General features: G+C 35.7%; 1 protein-coding gene across 2 annotated transcripts; it reads left to right on the top strand.

Moving 5' to 3' along the window:
* Nucleotides 1-18,911: 18,911 nt before the first annotated feature.
* Nucleotides 18,912-20,721, top strand: LOC120201149 (myb-related protein 2-like). 2 transcript variants are annotated; one of them, XM_039201815.1, is made up of 7 exons: nt 18,912-19,103; nt 19,200-19,382; nt 19,468-19,544; nt 19,630-19,687; nt 19,765-19,849; nt 19,938-20,007; nt 20,096-20,721. In XM_039201815.1, the coding sequence occupies exons 2-7, from the start codon at nt 19,205-19,207 to the stop codon at nt 20,702-20,704; spliced, it is 1,077 nt and encodes a 358-aa protein (XP_039057746.1). In that variant the 5' UTR covers nt 18,912-19,103; nt 19,200-19,204; the 3' UTR covers nt 20,705-20,721. The 2 variants fall into 2 exon arrangements, with proteins under 2 accessions (XP_039057746.1, XP_039057745.1); XM_039201814.1 differs by having other exon boundaries at nt 18,912-19,382.
* Nucleotides 20,722-20,727: the final 6 nt, after the last annotated feature.

The following is a 20,727-nucleotide window of genomic DNA, read 5'->3' on the forward strand; positions in this document are numbered from 1 at the left end:
CCTAAAATACTACTAAAATGCGTAGATCTAATTTTTTTAACTTTGACCTTTGGTTTTCCGACGGCGCAAAGAGTCTCTGATGACCGTTGTTCCCTCGGTAAGTTTCTCTTCTCTCTTTTCCTTGTTGTTTTGGTGATTTGTGGTTGTTGGATTGCTTTTTTTCTTCTCTGTGGCTGTTCAATTTTTTTTGTTTATAGATGGTCGATGGCTTTTATAGCCATCGACGGTGTGGCTCTCGGACCAGTTAATAAGGTAGTTGTTTAGTGAGTCACCAGACTTCCAGTGGTGACTCATTGTAGAGCGACGTGTGCGGCTGGAATGGCTCTTCTGGAAGCCTTTGGTGGACGTCGTGGCAGTAGCTGAAACGGAGTGAAGTGGCGGTAAAAGCAACGACGGCCGCGTGGCCCTAGGGTGATGATACCCTAGGGTTTTGTCTGGAGCCATCTGGGCCGTTGGATCAAATCAGATCCAACGGTGGAAAGAGAGAGGCGGCTGGATGAAAATGTTAAAACCCTAGTTGGGTTTAGGGTTTTCATTGGGCTGTTGTAACTGGGTCGGTTATTGTTGGGTCTGTAAATGGGCATCTGGGCCTGCAATGTATTAATTAATTATTTAATAATAATAATATAACATAATAATAATAATAATAATAATAATAATAATATAAGCAAATAAGAAAAAAAAAACTAGTGTCTTCAACTGCCCCTCTTTGCTCATTCTTGTGTTAACGAGAATAGAGCAAAGACGAAAAGACAATAAGTTTTTTTTTATTTGACTTCACTCGGAAATGTTGAACAAGTTTTTCTTTGGGATTAGTTCTTCTCATTATGAACTTTTCCACTAGGGATGATAATTTATCTCCTTCTTCAGATGAGTTCTTCTTATTATGAACTTCTTCTGGAAATACTGATATTGATCGATCTTCTTCTTCATCTTCAGATGAGTTCTTCTCATTATGAACACTTCTGGAAATGTTAATCCTCAAGTAAGGTTCTTCTTTCATTTAACTCATAGGAGATGAATCAAGGCAAGGTTGAACAAGTTCTTCCTCTTCAGATGAGTTCTTCTCATTATGAACTTCTTCTGGAAATGTTGATGCTGATCTATCTCATTCTGTGATATAATCATACAAAAAGTTGAACAAGTTCTTCTCATTATGAACTTCTTCTTCCTCTTCAGATAAGTTTTTCTCATTATGAACCTTTTGAAAATGTTGATGCTGATCTATCTCCTTCTGTGATAGAATCGAGAAAAAGGTTGAATAAATTCTTCTCATTATGAACTTCTTCTTCCTTTTCAGATAAGTTCTTCTCATTATGAACTTTCTGGAAAAGTCTATCCATTAAGTGATGAATTCGAGCAAAATGTTGAACAAGTTCTTCTCATTATGAACTTCTTCTCCTTCTTCAGATGAGTTCTTGTCATTATGAACACTTCTGGAAATGTTAATGTTGATATATCTTCTTCTGTGATAGAGTCATGCAGAAGGTTGAACAAACTCTTCTCTTCAGATGAGTTCTTCTCATTATGAACTTTCTCTGGTAATGCTGATCCGTCAAATGATGAATTCAAACAAAAAGTTGAATAAATTCTTCTCATTATGAATTTCTTCTTCCTTCTTCAGATGAGTTCTTCTCATTATGAACTTTCTCTGGAAAAGCTGATCCATCAAGTGATGGATTTGAGCAAAAGGTTGAACAAGCTCTTCTCATTATGAACTTCTTCTTCCTTCTTCAGATGAGTTCTTCTCATTATGAACTCTTTCTGGAAATGTTGATCAATTGTGATGGATTTGAATCTTTGCTAAAATCTTTGAAATTCCTGTCAACATTTAACATGGATAAAATGAATGGAAATGCACCTATTTTTGCAAATGCCTAAATATGATGCATGAATATTAAGTTCATCTTTATTTGATTTCAAAGTGGTGAACTTGATCTTTCTTCAATTGTGTAGAAATCCAATGAATCTTTCCTCTTTGAACGAAGAATCTATCATCTTTGAAGAATGTAGATGTAGATATGCCTTATTTTTGTATAATGTCACAAAACCCCTTGAGAACAAAACTCAATGGCACAGGCTCTTGAAAAGTTTGTACTCATGTAACATGTTGATTCTGATAACTACTCATCTGATTATGAAGTGATCTTTTAAGATGATTTCACAGATATTGATAGTTCTTCTGATACCGAAGAAATCCTGAATTTTGATTCTGATGAGGAGAGTAAACTGTTATACTTGACGAAAATGGGATACTCAAATGCTAAGTCTTCAATAGTCATAGAGATGTGGTCCTGATTCATCAATTGCAAAGTTGACAGATTTTATATGTGATGTTCAAATGGCTAAGGCTGCTGACACACTTCTTTCGGTAAAAGATAGGAAGCCATTATGCAATGATCCCAATTACAAGAAAAAACGAAACTTGGGCTATGATTTTCTTAAAAAAGAAGAAGTAAAGGTAGCTTGGAAAGAAGCTTCTTGATGAAGACAATCATGCAGTTCATCTTCCTAATCTAATGATTGGTTTTGGAGTTCTTACCGAACCAGATCAGATAACTCAAAGAACACTTCCAGAAGATGCTATTGGGCCTCCTTATTTCTACCATGATAACGTGGTGGTTGCTTTAGTTGGTGTTTGGACCAAAACATCATAGTACTTATACGATGTAGAGCCAGAATTTGTAAATTCGAAGCATTTTTGTACTGCTGTATGGAAAAGGGCTATATTCATAATCTGCCAATTGAGAACAGATTTATTCTTGTTCCGCTTCCAAATAACTCTATCATGGTAATAATTTGTTTGCTTTTCAACAATGATTGCAAACGTTGATAAGACTTACTTTAGATTCCATGCACTTAAAAGTATTAACATAAAGTGATATTCAGAAATCTTTAGCTTATTTCAAAATTATGTTAATCCATTTACAAAAGAATAAATTGAATTTCAAAAAAAATAAATTAAATTTCAAAAATAATAAATTGAATTTAGAGAAAATAAACTTAGAATTTATTAATAAATAGATAGAATTATATTCAAAGTTATGGCAAGCATAGGAATGATAAAAATTCAAATGACTCAACAAATTATTAACATAAGTATTTCTAAATTAATCAAATTGATACAATTTAGAGCACTGATGTAAGCTAATGTCTGTAAGATTTCAAACGTTGCCAGAATGCTTGTAGATGTAAAGTTCCTCCCAAAATATGAACTTTTAAGAGGGTTCAATTGCCAGATGCCTAATATCAACATGCATTTGAGCCACCCTTCTAGGTTTTCAGCTCAAATTATTCCTTTGGTTGCAAGACGCCCTTTGCGGGTTTTCATCTTGACCCTCCTTTTTTTATTTTTTATATATTTTTTTCTTTTTTCATTTCATCATTTTTTTTTTCAAGCATAATATTTCTTGACAGAATCTGAATTTATTGGGTTTCTCAGAACCTTTCCATCCATTTCTGCCAAGATCAACGCTCCTCCGGAAAAGGCCTTTTTTACAACGTATGACCCTTCCCAATTAGGCATCCATTTCCCACGCAAATCTTTATGTATAGGCAAGATCTTTTTTAGTACTAGATCACCCTCTTGGAATTCTCTTGGATGTACTTTCTTGTCATGAGACTTCATCATTCGTTTTTGATACATCTGTCCATGGCAAATAGCTTTCAATCTTTTCTCCTCAATAAGGTTCAATTGATCAAATCGAGCTTGGATCCATTCAGATTTATCCAATTTTACTTCTTTCAAAATTCGAAGTGATGGAATCTCAACTTCAATCGGTAAGACTGCTTCCATCCCATAGACTAAAGAAAAAGGCGTTACCCCAGTAGATGTTCGAACAGTAGTTCGGTATGCATATAAAGCAAAAGGTAACTTCTCGTGCCAATCTTTGTAAGTTTCAGTGGTCTTTGTAATGATTCTCTTGATGTTCTTATTTGCCGCTTCAACTGCCCCATTCATCTTTGGACGATATGCCACTGAGTTTGCATGTTTGATCTTAAACTGTTCACAAAGTTCGGTCATCATTTTGTTGTTCAGGTTCAGAGCATTATCTGTAATGATCCTTTCTGGTAGCCCATACCGGCAAATTATTTCTTTCTTTATGAATTTGCAGACTTTAGACCTCTTAATATTGGCATATGAAGCAGCTTCAACCCACTTGGTAAAATAGTCAATTGCCACAAGGATGAAACAATGTCCATTCGATGCTTTTGGTGCGATTGCCCCAAGGATGAAACAATGTCCATTCGATGCTTTTGGTGTGATTTCCCCAATGACGTCTATTCCCTACATAGAAAATGGCCAGGGTGCTGTCATTACATATAAAGGAGATCGGGGTACATGAATCTTATCTGCATATATCTGGCATTTATGACATTTTCTTGCATAATCAATGCAATTTGTGTGCATGGTAGCCCAATAATATCCATATCTCATTATTTTTCTAGCCATGGAAAGACTATTTGCATGTGCTCCACATATTCAACTGTATATTTCTTCAATGATGCTTATGGCTTCGCTGGTATTTAAATATCTCAATAGCTTTCGATCATTGCTTCTTCTATACATAGTCTCACCATCAAGAAAGTATCCAGCAACCATTCTTCTCAAGGTTCTTTTATCAATTTCAGATGCATTTTGTGGATAGCTTTGATATTTGATATATTGCAGGATATCATAATACCATGGTTTACCATCTACCTCTTCTTCCACACTGTAACAATGTGCAGGAATTTCATATACTTACATTTTGATTGGCATCATATCAACTTTCTTAGTTGCCTGAAACATAGCAGCTAATGTAGCCAAGGCATCTGCCATTTGATTTTCTTCTCGAGGGAGATAATTGAAGGTGACTCTCTCAAATTCTTTCACTAATTCAAGGGTAAAATTTCGGTATTCCAACAATTTGGGATCTTTTGTTTCCCATTCACCTCGTAATTGATACACCACTAACGATGAATCTCCATATATCTTGAGACATTTAATTTTTCTTTCTATGGCTACTTTCAATCCCATGACACAAGCTTCATATTCCGCCATGTTATTGGTGCAAAAGAACTCCAGTCTGCTTGTAAAGGGATAATAAATTTTTTTTGGAGAAATTAACACTGCCCCGATTCCTCGTCCCAAGGCGTTGGATGCTCCATCAAAGTAAAGCTTCCAAGATTCATCATTTGTTCTGACTTTTTCATTCATGGATATGCACAACAAATCTTCATCTGGAAAATTAAAACTCAAAGGCTGATAATCATCTGATACACGACTGACTAGAAAATCAGCTATGACATTTCCTTTTATCGCTTTTTGGTTGACATATACAATATCAAACTCAGATAATAACATCTGCCATCTAGCCATTCTGCCTGTCAAAGCTGGTGATTCGATTAAGAATTTCAAAGGATCAAGTTTGGATATCAACCAAGTAGTATAATATAACATGTATTGTCTGAGTCTTCGAGTAACCCACACCAAGGCACAACATAATTTTTGTATTGATGGATATCGAATTTTACAATCAGTAAATTTCTTGCTCAGATAATAAATGGCTTTTTCCTTTCTTCCAGATTCATCATGATGTCCCAGTATACATTCAATTGAATTTTCAAAGACTGTCAAGTAGAGAATTAACGGCCTATTAGGCATTGGTGATACTAAAATGGGGGCATTGGATAAATATTTCTTAATAATATCCAAAGTTTCTTGACATTCATCATTCCAGACTTCAGGATTGTTCTTTCGAAGTAATTTGAACACTGGATCACATTTGTCAGTTAATTAAGAAATGAACCGAGATATATAATTTAATCTTCCCAAAAAACCTTGAACTTCTTTTTTTGTATTGGGTGGTGGAAGATCTTGAATTGCTTTTGCTTTATCTGGATCAATCTCGATTCCTTTTTTGCTGACAACAAATCCCAAAAGCTTCCCGAAAGTTACCCCAAAAGTGCATTTAGCGGGGTTGAGCTTTAATTGATACTTCCTCAATCTCTGGAAAAGCTTTCTCAAATTTTGAATATGTTCTTCTTCGGTTTGGGATTTGGCAATCATGTCATCCACATACACTTTAATATCTTTGTGCATCATGCCATGAAACAAAGTTACCATGGCTCTTTGATACGTTGCCCCTGCATTTTTCAATCCAAATAGAATTACTTTATAGCAGAATGTGCCCCACATGGTTACAAGTGTTATTTTTTCCATGTCTTCAGGGTTGATTTTTATCTGATTATATCCTGAAAAACCATCCATGAATGAAAACCATGCATGTCCTGCAGTATTGTCCACCAAGGTGTCTATGTGGGGTAATGGAAAGCTATCTTTCGGACTAGCTTTGTTGAGATCTCTGTAATCCACACACATTTGAACTTTCCCATTTTTCTTTGGTACTGGAATAATGCTGGCTACCCATTCTGGGTATTTGGCTGCCTGTAGGAAACCTGCATTAATCTGCTTCATCACTTCCTCTTTGATCTGCAACAACATTTCTGGCCTCATTCACCTGAGCTTTTGTTGGACCGGTTTATATTCTGGACTGATTGGAAGTTTGTGCATCATTATATATGTACTCAAACCAGGCATATCTTGATAAGACCAGGCGAAGATATCTTTGAACTCTTGAAGGAGATTTATCAATTCTTGTTTTATCTGGATTGTCAGAGTAGTACCAATTTTCACCTCTTTCATTTCTTCATCTGTTCCCAGATTTACAGTCTCAATCTCTTCTTTGTGAGGTAAAATTTGTTTATCTTCTTTTTCTACCAGTCTTAATAATTCAGTAGGAACATCACATTCCAGTTCATCCTCACACTCATTGATTTCTTCCAGACATATGGGTTGCTCTAAATTTATCTCTCAATTAAATTTAGGAATAAACATGCTATTAACATTGTGACACTTGCAAATTTAAGTCGGACATATTTCCGAAAGGATATAGTAAATAAATGAAAAATAATGAATGTAAAAAATGTAAAGAATGTAAAGAATGATTTCCATTTGAGAATTTAAAAAAAATTCTTATATTTGATATTAGGTGAACTTAACATAATTTCCTTTACAAGATAACAAAAAGTTTTCATATTCTTGGGCTAAACATAAAGATTAGTTCTGAATATTACTCTATGTTAATATTAAAAACTACAGGGAGGTCTTCAGCAGTCCAATTATTGAGTGTTTCTCCAGGAAAACAAGGGCGAATCTTAGCCAAGTATTTTCCAGTCTTGTTGTCATTCATGATCATGTTGATAAATAATCCTTCCATAGCTTCTTCAACTATGCTTTGATCTTTTGTCAATTTTTCTTCTTTAAAGGCCTCAACAAGCTGTTGTTCTACATTAACTGTTCCTCCTGATCTGAATGTGGTCTTCAACTATGGGAAAAACATGTGTTCCTAAGGGATTTCTTCTCCTTTCAACCTTGCCTTTCTATCTTCGCATCTTCTTTTCATCTCTTTGTTCTTTTGCTGAAAATTGGGCTTGAATCCAAGCCCAAAACGATCTTTCTTCATCTTCATACTTACAGGAACTGAACTCCCTTGAAGATTCTTTCCCAAACCTTTCCCAGTTTTAGCTCCGATGCCTAAAGTCTTTCGTACAGTCATCTTGGTGCAATCAGACAATCTGGGATGTGGAATTTTTCTTCCCTCTGCAATAAAGGTTGCATTCACAAATTCAAAAGCTCGGAAAGAGCATTCGAGAGCATCATCATTGGTTTCAATATACGGAACATCACTTGTTATAGACGCAATGATTTCTTCTTCATCTCTTACGCATATTAGTTGTTCATCAACAACGAATTTCAATTTCTGATGTAATGAAGAAGGAACAGCTCCTGCAGAATGAATCCATGGCCTCCCTAATAAACAATTATATGTAGAGTGGATATCCATCACCATAAATTCAATATTGTACACGACTGGTCCGATCAACAACGGTGTTTCCATTTTCCCAAGCACCTCTTTTTGAGTGCCATCAAAAGCTCGCACTACATTATGATAACTTTTCATGTGCGATTTATCCACGGGCATTCTTTGAAGTGTGACCAGAGGCATCAAGTTAAGAGCGAATCCATTGTCAATCAATACTCCTGGCAAAACATGACCATGACAATGTGTGGTAATATTCAAAGCTTTTACTGACCCCATTCCGCCTTCAGGTATTTCATCATCCGTGAACGTTATGTAATTGTCAGTGGTTATATGTCCCACAATTCTGTCAAGCTTGTTGAGGGATATATATTCAGGGATAAAGGTTTGATTAAGCATTTTCATCAAGGCATTTCTGTGTGCTTCTGAATTCATCAATAGATCAAGAATAGAAATCCGCGCTTACTGTTTATGTAGCTGTTCAACTACACTATATTCACTATGTTTCAGGAATTTCAAAAATTCTTGCGCTTGTTTTTCTGTTACAGACTCATTGAATGCTGGAGGGGATTCATCATCAAATACCTTTTGGGGTATTACCATGGCTTTTCCTTTTGCTTTCACCTGTTCTGATGTATTTGATGTTTTGGGAGAGTAACAACTCCCACTTCTTGTAAAGAATCCGACTTCACTCACTGCTTCAGACGTCGAATCCACACTCTGTATTTTCTCTTCTGTTTTTTCCAGAGAAACAGATCATCCTACCATTGAAACATTGGTAGTATAATTCCAAGGTACCCTACAGGTATCCTTATATGGAAATGGTAAAGGAGTTGTGATAACTACTTTCGGCTTTGTTGGTGCAGGAATCACTGTAGATGATTTTACATTAATAATCACGGGATCACTTGTTCTCTGATTAGGTTTAGAATCTTCTGATGAGAAAACGTCATCTTCTCTTTTCCCTGGCTCTTCTTCAAAGAATTCTATTTCTTTGTTATTCATCAATTTCTGCACCAAATCCCTAAATTCAGGACATAGTTGAATTTCATGTCCCTTCTCTTGATAATATTCACAATAATTCTTGCCTTCATTATGCTTTGGCCTGAATTCTTGTGGAATTATACCGGATAAGGAAAGTTGTTGAAATATCCAACCAAAAGGAGATTTAATCTCAGAAACGTCAGTTTTTGCTTTCTTTCTATTCTCTTCCTGAATTGTGTTCACGTTTTTATCTCCATGATTTGGCAGCAGATGATTTGATGTAGATGGTGAATTGAATTCTAACTTTCCAGTGTTGATCAAATTTTGAACCACCCTTTTGAATGCCAAACAGTTTTCAATAGAATGACCCGTAATTCCTTCATGGTAAATACAGTGCGCTTTTATATCATACCATGGAGGGAATGGTGGTTGCATGGGAACCAACGGATAGGGCCGTATGACATCTGCTTTTAACAGCGAATCATAGATCTCAGCATAGGGTACTGGTAAAGGTGTAAAAGACAACCTTTCACTTTCCCTTCGAGATCCTCTGGACTCTACTCGATTAGTGTTTGTTTCTTCTTTCTTAACCCTTGGATGGGTTATTGTAACACTTTTTGAAGTATCCTTGTTGTAAGAGTTTGCATTGTTGACTTCGTTCTCTTTTTTTCGGTACATAGGTCTTTTGGAACTAGACCCCTCATTTGATTCAATTTTGCCACTTTTCAAGACATTTTCAATGAGTTCTCCAGAAATGACCAAATCTGCAAAATTTCTGGTTGCATTCCCCATTAGATGACTTAAATAAGGATCTTTTAATGTATGGACAAACATTATTGTGGCCTCTTTTTCTGATAGAGGTGGCTGAACTTGGGATGTTGTGTCACGCCATCTCTGAGCATACTGTCTGAATGTTTCGTTATTCTTTTTCTCCAAATTTTGGAGAGTCCATCTATCAGGGACCATATCTGTCACATGGCGGTACTGCTCTAGGAATGCCTTTGCCAGATCCTTCCAGGATCTAATGTTGGCTTTGGTCAGTTAAGTATACCATTTTAAGGCTGGTCCTGTCAAGCTATCTTGAAAGCATTGAATTAACAATTTCTCGTCTTTCACATATCCTGCCATTCTGCGACAAAACATAGTAATGTGGGATGAAGGGCATGTGGTACCGTCATATCTATCAAATTCGGGAACTTTGAACTTGATGGGGAGGATTAGGTCAGGAACTAAACTCAACTCGCTAGCGTCAAACCCATATAACGACTCAGTTATTTCCACGGATTTCATTCGTTCTTCTAAGCTCCTGATATGTCTGGTCAATTCTTCATTTACTTTTTCTTTCTCATTCAGCTCATTCAAATCTGGGATTAGATGCTCAGCATTAAAATCCCCTATTTTCACATCTGATATAAGTGGATTTTTGCTTGAAGATGCAGGATCCACTTGTTGATTTTCATGTGGTTTGACCTTTTGAAGTGCTGATGTGCGGGCATTGATTTGTATAGGTGTAGTACCATAGTGATAAATTGGTTCCGGTGGGAAACCTAGAGGATACATAGGTTCTTGGTTGAAAGATACAGGATTTTCATGTATTTTTCCAATGATAGCTGCTTTTTAAACATGTCTTCTATTTTCTGCATCATATTGTCTTGTGAGTTTGCAATATTGGCTTCAATTTTTTCTAGCTTCATTCTCATCTCTGCTTGTTCTTTGTTATGTTGTTCCTCAATACGTTGTATTTTATCCTCCATAATTTTCTTAGTAGCTTGTCTAGTACCGTAGTGATGTTGTATTTCTCGTTTGGCTAGAATAACTGCGATTGAAAATTCTTTTGATATTATTTTTTCAAATTTTAATTAATGAATGTTATCTTAATAATAGAAATTATACATAAAGAAAATGATGCAATGAATAATGAATGTATGCAAAATGCATGTATGCAAAAGGTATTGATCCCAAAAAGTTAACTGTCATAGAACAACTTTCATCGGCATACAAAAGTTTCTTTATAATAGTTCATAACTACATATAAGGCGTAGATTTCCTATTAAGCTCCATAATTTCTTTCATCAGCCATGACATCTTCTTTCCGAACTTAGAAACTGGATCAACGTGATGCTCAATTATTTTTGCTTCAACAGCTAGCTCCCCAAAATATCTGGCAACTTCGCTCATTTGTACCATGGCCTCGAATACCATATTGCTTCTTTCTTCACTTCTTTCTATATAAAAATCAGTCGATTTTTGCCATTGTTCATTAGTTCCTTCTAGAGTCTGCTCTAACTCAGTGATTCTGACTTGACAATTGTGCCGAGTTTTTTCAAGATCTCTAATGCGTCTTCGCAGTGAAACACTCTCCTCATTACTTTCTTTAAGATCACTAGGTCTTAGACGAACCTTTTCTTGAAATAATGACTCTTCAAGTCGGAAAATGTAAGCATTAAACTCTGAGTTTTTGTTTCTAGACTGATCCAGATCTTCTTCAAGTTTTGTTTGTGCTTCTTGCGTCCTTTGATTAAGCTTCTGGATTTGAACAATCTTGTTTCTGCATCTTTGCATCCAATTGCTAGCCACTTCTTGCTCTACCTCAAGTTTGGTGTTGAAATTCTTCCTTTCCAGATCCCATTTTTCTTTTTCAACATCAAACTCTTCAATCCTTTGGCCCCTGACTTCAAGTTAGGTAATCAGATGGTTCATTTCAGATTCAAATCCCTTGAACATGGTATTTTTCTCACCTTCAAATTTATCAAGCATGTCATTCTTCATCTCTTCTAAATCTTTGGCTCGATCTCTTTCTCTCTGCATTTCATTCATGATCTCGCGGTGTTCAGCTTTGTGTTTTATAATTCGCTCTCTTCTGTCGACCACAAAATCTTCCATTTTCTGCTTTCCTTTCTCAAGGCTCTTGAGTAGACGGCTATTCTTTCCTTTCAAATCTTCAACTCTGTCTTTCTCAATATTCAATTCTTTGGTCATCTGTGATGTTGCTTTGCTTGATCCTAATGCTCTCCGAGATTTGTATAGCTCCTGGTAATTTTTCTTTAACGTTCTGAATTCACCATCAACTTTTTCTTTGTTTTCTCTCAACATTGCACATTGTGATGAATGAAAGTCAATGTCAACACCCAACATAGCTTTATCTCGTCTCATTTGCTCTAATTCTATCGACCAACCTTCTTTTTCTGCTTCAAACTCAGCTCTCAGGATTTCAATCTCTGATGGAACCACCTTAATGCGATCTTCCATAGAGATATCCTCATTTTGGTCTGGTAGAGGGATATTTTCATTTTTCCTGACATATCTCCATTCCTCATAATCAGGAGTTAACATTTCTTTTGCTGCTTTAGCTCGGATACAAAAAGTTGTTTTCCAAGCTGTAAAGGCCTCCATGATATTTCTTTTATAATTTTTATTGTGGAATGTGAACTCAGACGAATGTAATCCAGCAGTGATAGGAACAAATTGACGACCTTCATACTGTCTTATGACCAGAAGTAGTGCATATTCGATTCCTCCCCACAATCCGAGCAGCATTACCCAGTTGTAATCATCAAATTTGTAAAAGAATTCCCTTTGGATTTGCCACAGGGCTCGCCAAACAATGTCATCGCTTTGCAGATTTCGAAAGGCATTAATCCACATATCTTTCGTAATTTCTTTCGGCCATTCTTTCTCCAGAAATTCTTTCAATGGTGAGTAGTCCGTATTAAAGCGCCGGTATGAAACCTTTTATGTCCTCCAAAAATGGCTACGGATCCAGACATATAACAATTGGGCACACCCTGAGAATTGTCCACCTCCTAGCTTCCTACAAGCGTTTAACGATCTGAAAGTCTCTGCTAGAATTGCAGAAAAAGGATTAACCCTTTTTGGTAGCTTCTCAAACAAATCTACTACTGCAGCTTCAATATATCCTAATACTTTTGGGAAGATGACCATACCATACATACCCAGAGAAAAGAGATCGAATCGTACTTTAGTATCTGGATGACTCAGAATAAGTTCTTTAATGTTGGTCCAAGCAATGCCTTCGCTTTCGCCCTTTTGTTTTGTACGGGATACCACCCATTCCTCTCGTACTCTGGCAATCTTTGCTAATTTAACTCGAAAAGGTGAGTTTTAATTGACCTTGAATAGATTCGATTCTCCAAAGCCCCTTCTATATGTAGCAAATTTGTGTACTCTTCAATAGTAGGAACCAAGTCCTCCTTATTGAGAGTGAAGCAATTGTACACTGGATTCTAGAATTGAATTAGGGCTCGAAGTAAGTCATTATCAACTTCGACGTAGAGCAAATATGGGATGTATCCGTAAGTCTAATAAAACTGCAACTTTTTGTTTGAGTCCCAACTTTCCCAAATGCCTCGCAAATCTTGCATATCATTTCTTTTTAGCGAAACTGGAGCATAACTGGCTAACTCAGATACATAGTCATCCTGCAGACTGTCTCCCCCTTGTCTTTGTAAGTCCTCAGCCTACTGTCTTACTTCGAAGTTTAGAACTATTTGATTTGAACACTTTTTATCCATAGATGAAGGTTTTCCAATGAGACGATTAACACGAGGATCAATGCCTTTTATCCTGTATGATGTTATGCAAACAGAAGAAATAAAGAACACAAAAAAATGAATTAGTTTACATAATAAAGGAAAAAATAATTTAATAATAATGTCTACCTAAATATCTTTATTTAAACATGCTTTCTTAATACTTTAAATAATTTAAATTCACATGCAATTTATTCAGTAAGAAAATAAATAAATAAATTAAAAGGAAAAGTTAGAATTCATTTCTCCTGTGTGTACACCTATTTTGGACAGAATTTCGGCATGGCTTCAGATCGGAAGAGTTTCTAGGGTTTATTATATGCAAGGTTTCAGATCTAAGAATAAAGGTACCTGAATTGTCCTTGTTAGTGCCCCATTGGGCTACTAACCCTCAATCCTAGTCCATCGCAGACTAAAGTGGATCGAGTTCAATTCGAGGGGATACACTTCTCTATGCCTGACACAGAGAATAAATTCTCATGAAGACATAGAGCATATGAACCCCGAAAATTACTTGCTAGGTCTGACACGGAGAATAAATTCTCACGAAGACGTCGCTTTCACTCCCACTTAAAAGGGACAAAACTCAATTATAGAGCTTTATGTTATGCAATGCAAGTGTTGTGTGTGAGGAGAAATGTTCAAACCTCTGACAGAAAAATAAATAATGAAATAAAATACTTGCAAATAAAATGAAATATTAATAAAATAATATATATAAATATTATGAAAATAATAAGTATATATAAAAATTTTGAAAAGAAAGAATTATAAATTAAATATATGAATTTTTAATTTATAATTAATAGAGACAATTTATAATTGATTTTAAAAGCTTGACCAGTCCCCAGTAGAGTCGCCAAGCTACCGTAACCGGTTTTCGCCCGGGCACGAAATTTTTAACTTGGCGGGAAAAACAACACGAAATAAATAAATGATTTTGTAAAAAATATTTTGGGAGTCGCCATTGACCTTTTGGGTCAGGTAGGTCAAATACCTAAAAACAATATTTTAAAATAGTTTTGAATAAAACATAATTTAAAAGATAAAATTGATCTGCATATAACCAAAAAATTTTAATAAAAATGATTCGTGATCGATTACGTTTAGGGAAGGATTAGCACCCCTATAACGCCCAAAATTTGGTACTCATTAATTATAATTTGTCTCTATTATTATAAATTTAAATATTCAAAAATATATTTAATCTATAATTATGTCATTTCAAATTTACTGGTATAATTATAAGAAATTTTATTAATTTTTATATAAATAAGATATTTATTTATTTAGAAATATCAGAAAAGAACTTCTAGGTGCTTTAAGACAGCTCTTTTCTTCGATATTAAAAAATAAATAAATATAAATAAAATATTTCTTTAAAAATTAATATATTTTATAAAAAAATATCAGAAAACGGACTTCTAGGTTTTTTAAGACAGTCCTTTTCATTAATGTTATTAAAATAGGATTATTATTATATTTTTATTTTATAAAAATAATTTTATAAATATAAATAAATATTATTTACTATATACATATATTAATAATAAATATATATTGCAAATTAAATCAACTACTAAAATAAATGAAAATTAAAACTATATAAAAATATAAAAAACTAAAAATTTTAAAGCTAATGACTAAATTAAAATATATCAGAAATAAACGTCATAATTTGTAATTAATTACTTGAAATTTTAGTGGCTAAACATGTTATTCTACCCTTTTATTAATTTAGTGACTAAAATAATATTATGTCAAATTCGTACATCAAATTAAAACAAATTAAAACATGCGATTAGGGGTTAAAATATTAATTAATAAAATTAGATGACTAAACATGTTATTTTCCCTAAAATATTCAATATTATGCAAATGACTAAAATAAATAAAATTAAAATTATTAAACCGGATTAAAATGATCATAAATTGATTTAGTGACTAAATTATAAAATTACAAATCTGAGGGACTGCGGACGAGGTTTGTCCACGTATGTAAATTACACATATACCCCCACCCGAAACGACACCGTTTGGGAAGGGGTATATATTTCCCCAAACGGCTGGCCCGAAGGGCCAGCATCCTCATTTCTTCTCTTCTTCTTCTCTCTCAAAAATGAGAGAAGAAGAGCTCTCTCCCTTCTCTCTTAATTTCCCTCACCGGAGGGAAACGATCTCCGGTCGGCCACTACCAAATCCATCGTCGGTGGCCGGAAATTACAAAACCCACCCCAAATAAAGGCCTGGTTTCCCCTAAAGCTAAATCCGGAGGTTTTTTAGCCTAAAATACTACTGAAATGCGTAGATCTAATTTTTTTACCTTCGACCTTTGGCTTTCCGACAGCACAAAGAGTCTCTGATGACCGATGTTCCCTCGGTAAGTTTCTCTTCTCTCTTTTCCTTGTTGTTTTGGTGATTTGTGATTGTTGGATTGCTTTTTTTTCTTCTCTGTGGCTGTTCGATTTTTTGTTTACAGGTGGTCGATGGCTTTTAGAGCCATCGACGGTGTGGCTCTCGGACCAGTTAATAAGGTGGTTGTTTAGTGAGTCACCAGACTTCCAGTGGTGACTCACTGTAGAGCGACGTGTGCGGCTGGAAGGGCTCTTCTGGAAGCCTTTGGTGGACGTCGTGGCAGCAGCTGAAACGGAGTGAAGTGGCGGCAAAAGCAACGACGGCCGCGTGGCCCTAGGGTGATAATACCCTAGGGTTTTTTCTGCAGCCATCTGGGCTGTTGGATCAAATCAGATCCAACGGTGGAAAGAGAGAGGCGGGTGGATGAAGATGTTGAAACCCTAGTTGGGTTTAGGGTTTCCATTGGGCTGTTGTAACTGGGCCGGTTATTGTTGGTTCTGTAAATGGGCCTCTGGGCCTGCAATGTATTAATTAATTATTTAATAATAATAATATAACATAATAATAATAATAATAATATAAGCAAATAAGAGAAAAAATTAGTGTCTTCATACGTGTTGACACTGTTACATCTCAAAAGAACTAAAATTGAAGTTTAGATATTTTCTCATTTAATATACATTGATTTGTTGAGATTGAAAATGATTAAGATGTACATATATATCGGATGTTAGATGAATATTGACATTTGAAACTTTCATATTATAGATAGACACTAATTTGAGACAATCTGATATATCTTACAAGTTTTAGGTGTTGCATTGATTTAAAAAATGTTTCTTTATTTTTTGGGACGAAATTAACCGAAACTCGCAGGAATCCGTAAGAGATTAGCATGGGGACAAAAAATTTCACGAAACATATAATAGAGATTTTCAAAAACCGTACCCACAAGTGTTGGAAACAGATTGGATAATGCAAAACCGTTTACACTGCCCATTGCCACCCCTCGAAGCAAAGCCTCTCGTGCAAAATATTCCAATCCCACATGCCAGCAAACTATTTAGGGATTCTTCTTTAATACTTTTGTGAAAAGGCACAAGGCATTGATATTAGATCCTCCCAAACTGCACCATATATATAACTTTTCATTTTTATACACTTTTAAAATTGTTGGACTATTGTACGAACTAAGTTACCTTAGTAGTTAAAAAGATAGTTGTTATTCCTAAAAGTTTCGGGTTCGAATACCAACGTATGCATAGATATTTGAACTTTTATTGTCAAATAGTTCAAAATCTTTAGAACAAATGTTACCTTTTACTCACCTCGATTTAATAAAAAAAAGAATAGTTGAATAAGTGAAAATAGACTAATGATATTATTTTTTACTGTTAATTTCAACCGTATATTTTCAACCATCTAATAATCTTAAAAAACATATAAAACTAAAAAAAAATGTACATGATGCGAACAAATTCTGCTTCTAATATATATATATTCATCAACAATTTTTTGTTCCTTGGTTTATATGATTTGACACAGATTTGGCACTTGATAACTTAATATTAGGAATTTATTCTGCATTAACTCTTGATCATGAAGGCATTATTCTTCATTTTGTTTAATTTTTGTATATTTAAATACGTAATAGTATAATTCCTAGTTATTATTGTCAAAGGTTGGATCGATCCCCCTCAGTGCCATACTATAGCTTTAGCAGTACCACATCATAAATCAAGAACTTGCCGTTCCCAACAGCAGCTCGCTATGTTATTCGAATTCGAGTGTTGGTTTCAGATACAAGTATGTTCAATTTTTTCCCCAAGGTTTTTTAATTCTAGAAGAGTCTTTCCATATCGATACGCATTAAATACGAGTGTCGAATACGAGTACTTCAAAAAAAATAACGAAACTTTCTTGGCCTGCATGATCACACATAGTCCCCATAATTTCTACGTGCTGGTTCATGCAGGAAGGAGGGAGAAAGGATGAGCGTGCATGAGTTCTTAGATACATTCATTTAAGCAATTGACACACACATGTATAAGTTAGAATTTGCTTACATAATGTAAAATTATCTTGGTTTTATACAGATTTAGGACAGTTGGATGAGTGAAAATAGATGACAGAGATTAACTCCTCAGTGAACATCTTTCCATTTCTTACTGTTAATCCTAGCCGGCCTTGAAAGTTGATCAAATAGAGAAAGAAGAGCGTATAGATTCAGACAAGAGAATCATGGAAAGGGCACAAAAGGCACAAAGTCAAGGGGCAAGTTGTCATCCGTAAGGCCATGGAATTATCAGTATTTATTTCAACAAAACTCAAGCAAGTACAATTACCTTCTTTAAATAATTGCCTTTCTTTTCATAGTGTCCCCAACATCGCTTATGATTCGAACGTTAAGACTGCCGGCTGTCTTCTGCCTATTGGATCCCTTCTTTCGAACATGATTACCAAATACGAATATCTATCCGATACGATATATTTTTTAATACACCCCTATAGATACAGTTGCATTTCTTTTTATCACTAAGGTCACTGAATAAGTTCGATATAAGATATAATTTTAAAAGGAGTTGTAAAAGGCTGAATAAGTACTAAACTTACTGGAGGAAACAAAAGGGAATGTGTTCCAATATTCCATTCCTTGCCCTCAAAACAATCTCCAAGAGAAAGCATCTTCCTTTATCTTCCCCGTTGTTCATTGTTTATTAATTTATTTCCCTTCGTATGTATCTAAACACAAGGCTTCTAGATGAACCGGTCAAAAGAATCTTTCCGGTCCCCTAAATTCCTCAAATAAAAAACCAGTTAAAAACTTCGTTTATGTCTCCATCTGCATAACATTGTGAGACAAAAAACCCTAATTTGCATTCTCATTACTTCATTGTCATGCATGCATTGACAACAAGGTGAAGAATAAAGGTATAAGAGTTTAAGAATCTTCCTTTGAAACTCAGTCCATGGAGCTGGTTGAGCCTTTTCTGAAGCTATCCAACACTACTTAGTGGATTCCCCTAACTCATATCTTGGAATATGATTCTTTGCCAGTAAGGACGAATACGAATTACCGTCATATATACTTACATACATATACATATATGTGTATGCGTATTTGTGCTTTGCACTGTCTTGGATTCGGTCAGGTTGTTCCATTAGTTGTGTGATGTGCCCCAGATTCTACGCCTTCTCAAAGAAATACTACTCATTTGCCTCCCTTTTGCTGCTTTATAAAAGCCCTTCTTGGGGTCATCTTTGCCTTGTGGGAACCGGAGTAGCCTGCAGAAAAGTCGTCGGGGTAAGATTGATTATAGAAGAATAGAGATCGGAGCGGCTGGATCAGGTATAAAAACAAAGACGTGTACCGAGCATGGTTATTTAGTTCTGTTGGTTCAACAAGAAGGATTAACTTACATGTTTGAATACTTTTTGGATACAGAAAATATGTACCAACATCAAGGGAAGAGCATGCACCCTGAGAGACATTTGTTCCTGCAAGGAGGGAATGGCCCGGGAGATTCTGGTCTTGTTCTATCGACCGATGCCAAGCCGAGACTTAAGTGGACGTCTGATCTTCACGAGCGGTTCATCGATGCCGTCAATCAGCTTGGAGGTGCTGATAGTGAGTACACGAAATTCGAACAAATCCATGCATAAATTGCCTTAGGCTAATACATATGACTGTACCTTCTCCCCTTATGTTGCAGAGGCTACTCCTAAAACAGTAATGAAACTAATGGGGATTCCTGGCCTTACTTTATACCATCTCAAGAGTCATCTTCAGGTAATTTATCGACATCGTGAATACGGTACAATCGAATTACTTTATGTTTTACAAGGGCTAATTAGATCCCTTCTTCTGGCTGCAGAAATATAGACTCAGTAAAAATCTCCATGGACAAGCTAATAATGGCAGTAACAAGATAGGTAAGATGAGAGTGATTAATTTTCCAGTTGAGAGTTTTCATTTTCGATGATCGAAAATATTAACTCTATTGCTATAGGCGTGGTTGCAACGGCCGGAGATAGAATGTCTGAGGCAAATGGAAATCACATGAATAACTTGAGTATTGGACCTCGAACAAACAAGTAAGATGATCAATGAGCCTTCATATAGAGATTCTGCATTCATTCATCTGTTCTTTTATGTATTGATTTTGGTGTTCATGAACTGCAGAGGCTTACAAATCGGTGAAGCACTGCAAATGCAAATCGAGGTGCAGAGAAGGTTGCATGAACAGCTTGAGGTACATAATATGCTAAAAATCCTTTGGAAATGATATTTTTTAGGTGTTTTAGTTATGCCACGGTTTGATAAGCTCGATATGGAACCAGGTGCAGCGACAGTTGCAGCTTCGTATCGAGGCTCAAGGGAAATACTTACAGTCAGTGCTTGAGAAAGCTCAAGAGACACTCGGACGACAAAATTCGGGTAACATGGGACTCGAAGCAGCCAAAAATCAGCTATCTGAATTGGTGTCAAAAGTGTCCAACCAATGCCTGAATTCGGCATTTTCGGATTTGAAAGACTTGCAAGGCTTATGCCCCCAGCAGGGTCTAACACAAGCAGCTCCACCTACTGATTGTTCAATGGACAGTTGCTTGGCATCATGTGATGTGTCTCAGAAAGAGCAAGAAATACACAACAATGGGATTTGCTTAAGAATATACAACAGCAGCTCGTTACCGGAAGATCTGTTGCTACCGCAAACCGAGCTGAAATTGTTCAACGACATCAAAACAGGCCGTTGCACCGGTGATTTATCGATCAGTGTAGGACTACAAGGAGAAAAAGGGCACCCCAACAACAATGGCAGAAAAGAGGATCAAACAGTTAATAGCCTGCCTTATTTTTTGACAAAGCTGGACTTAAATGTCCATGAAGACAACGATGCTGCTTCAAGCTGCAAACAGTTTGATCTGAATTACCTCAGCTGGAACTGAAAAGGTCCGATCGACCATTATAG

Source organism: Hibiscus syriacus, unplaced genomic scaffold, assembly GCF_006381635.1.
Source record: "Hibiscus syriacus cultivar Baekdansim isolate YM2019G1 unplaced genomic scaffold, ASM638163v2 tig00007027_pilon, whole genome shotgun sequence".
Lineage (NCBI taxonomy): Eukaryota > Viridiplantae > Streptophyta > Magnoliopsida > Malvales > Malvaceae > Hibiscus > Hibiscus syriacus.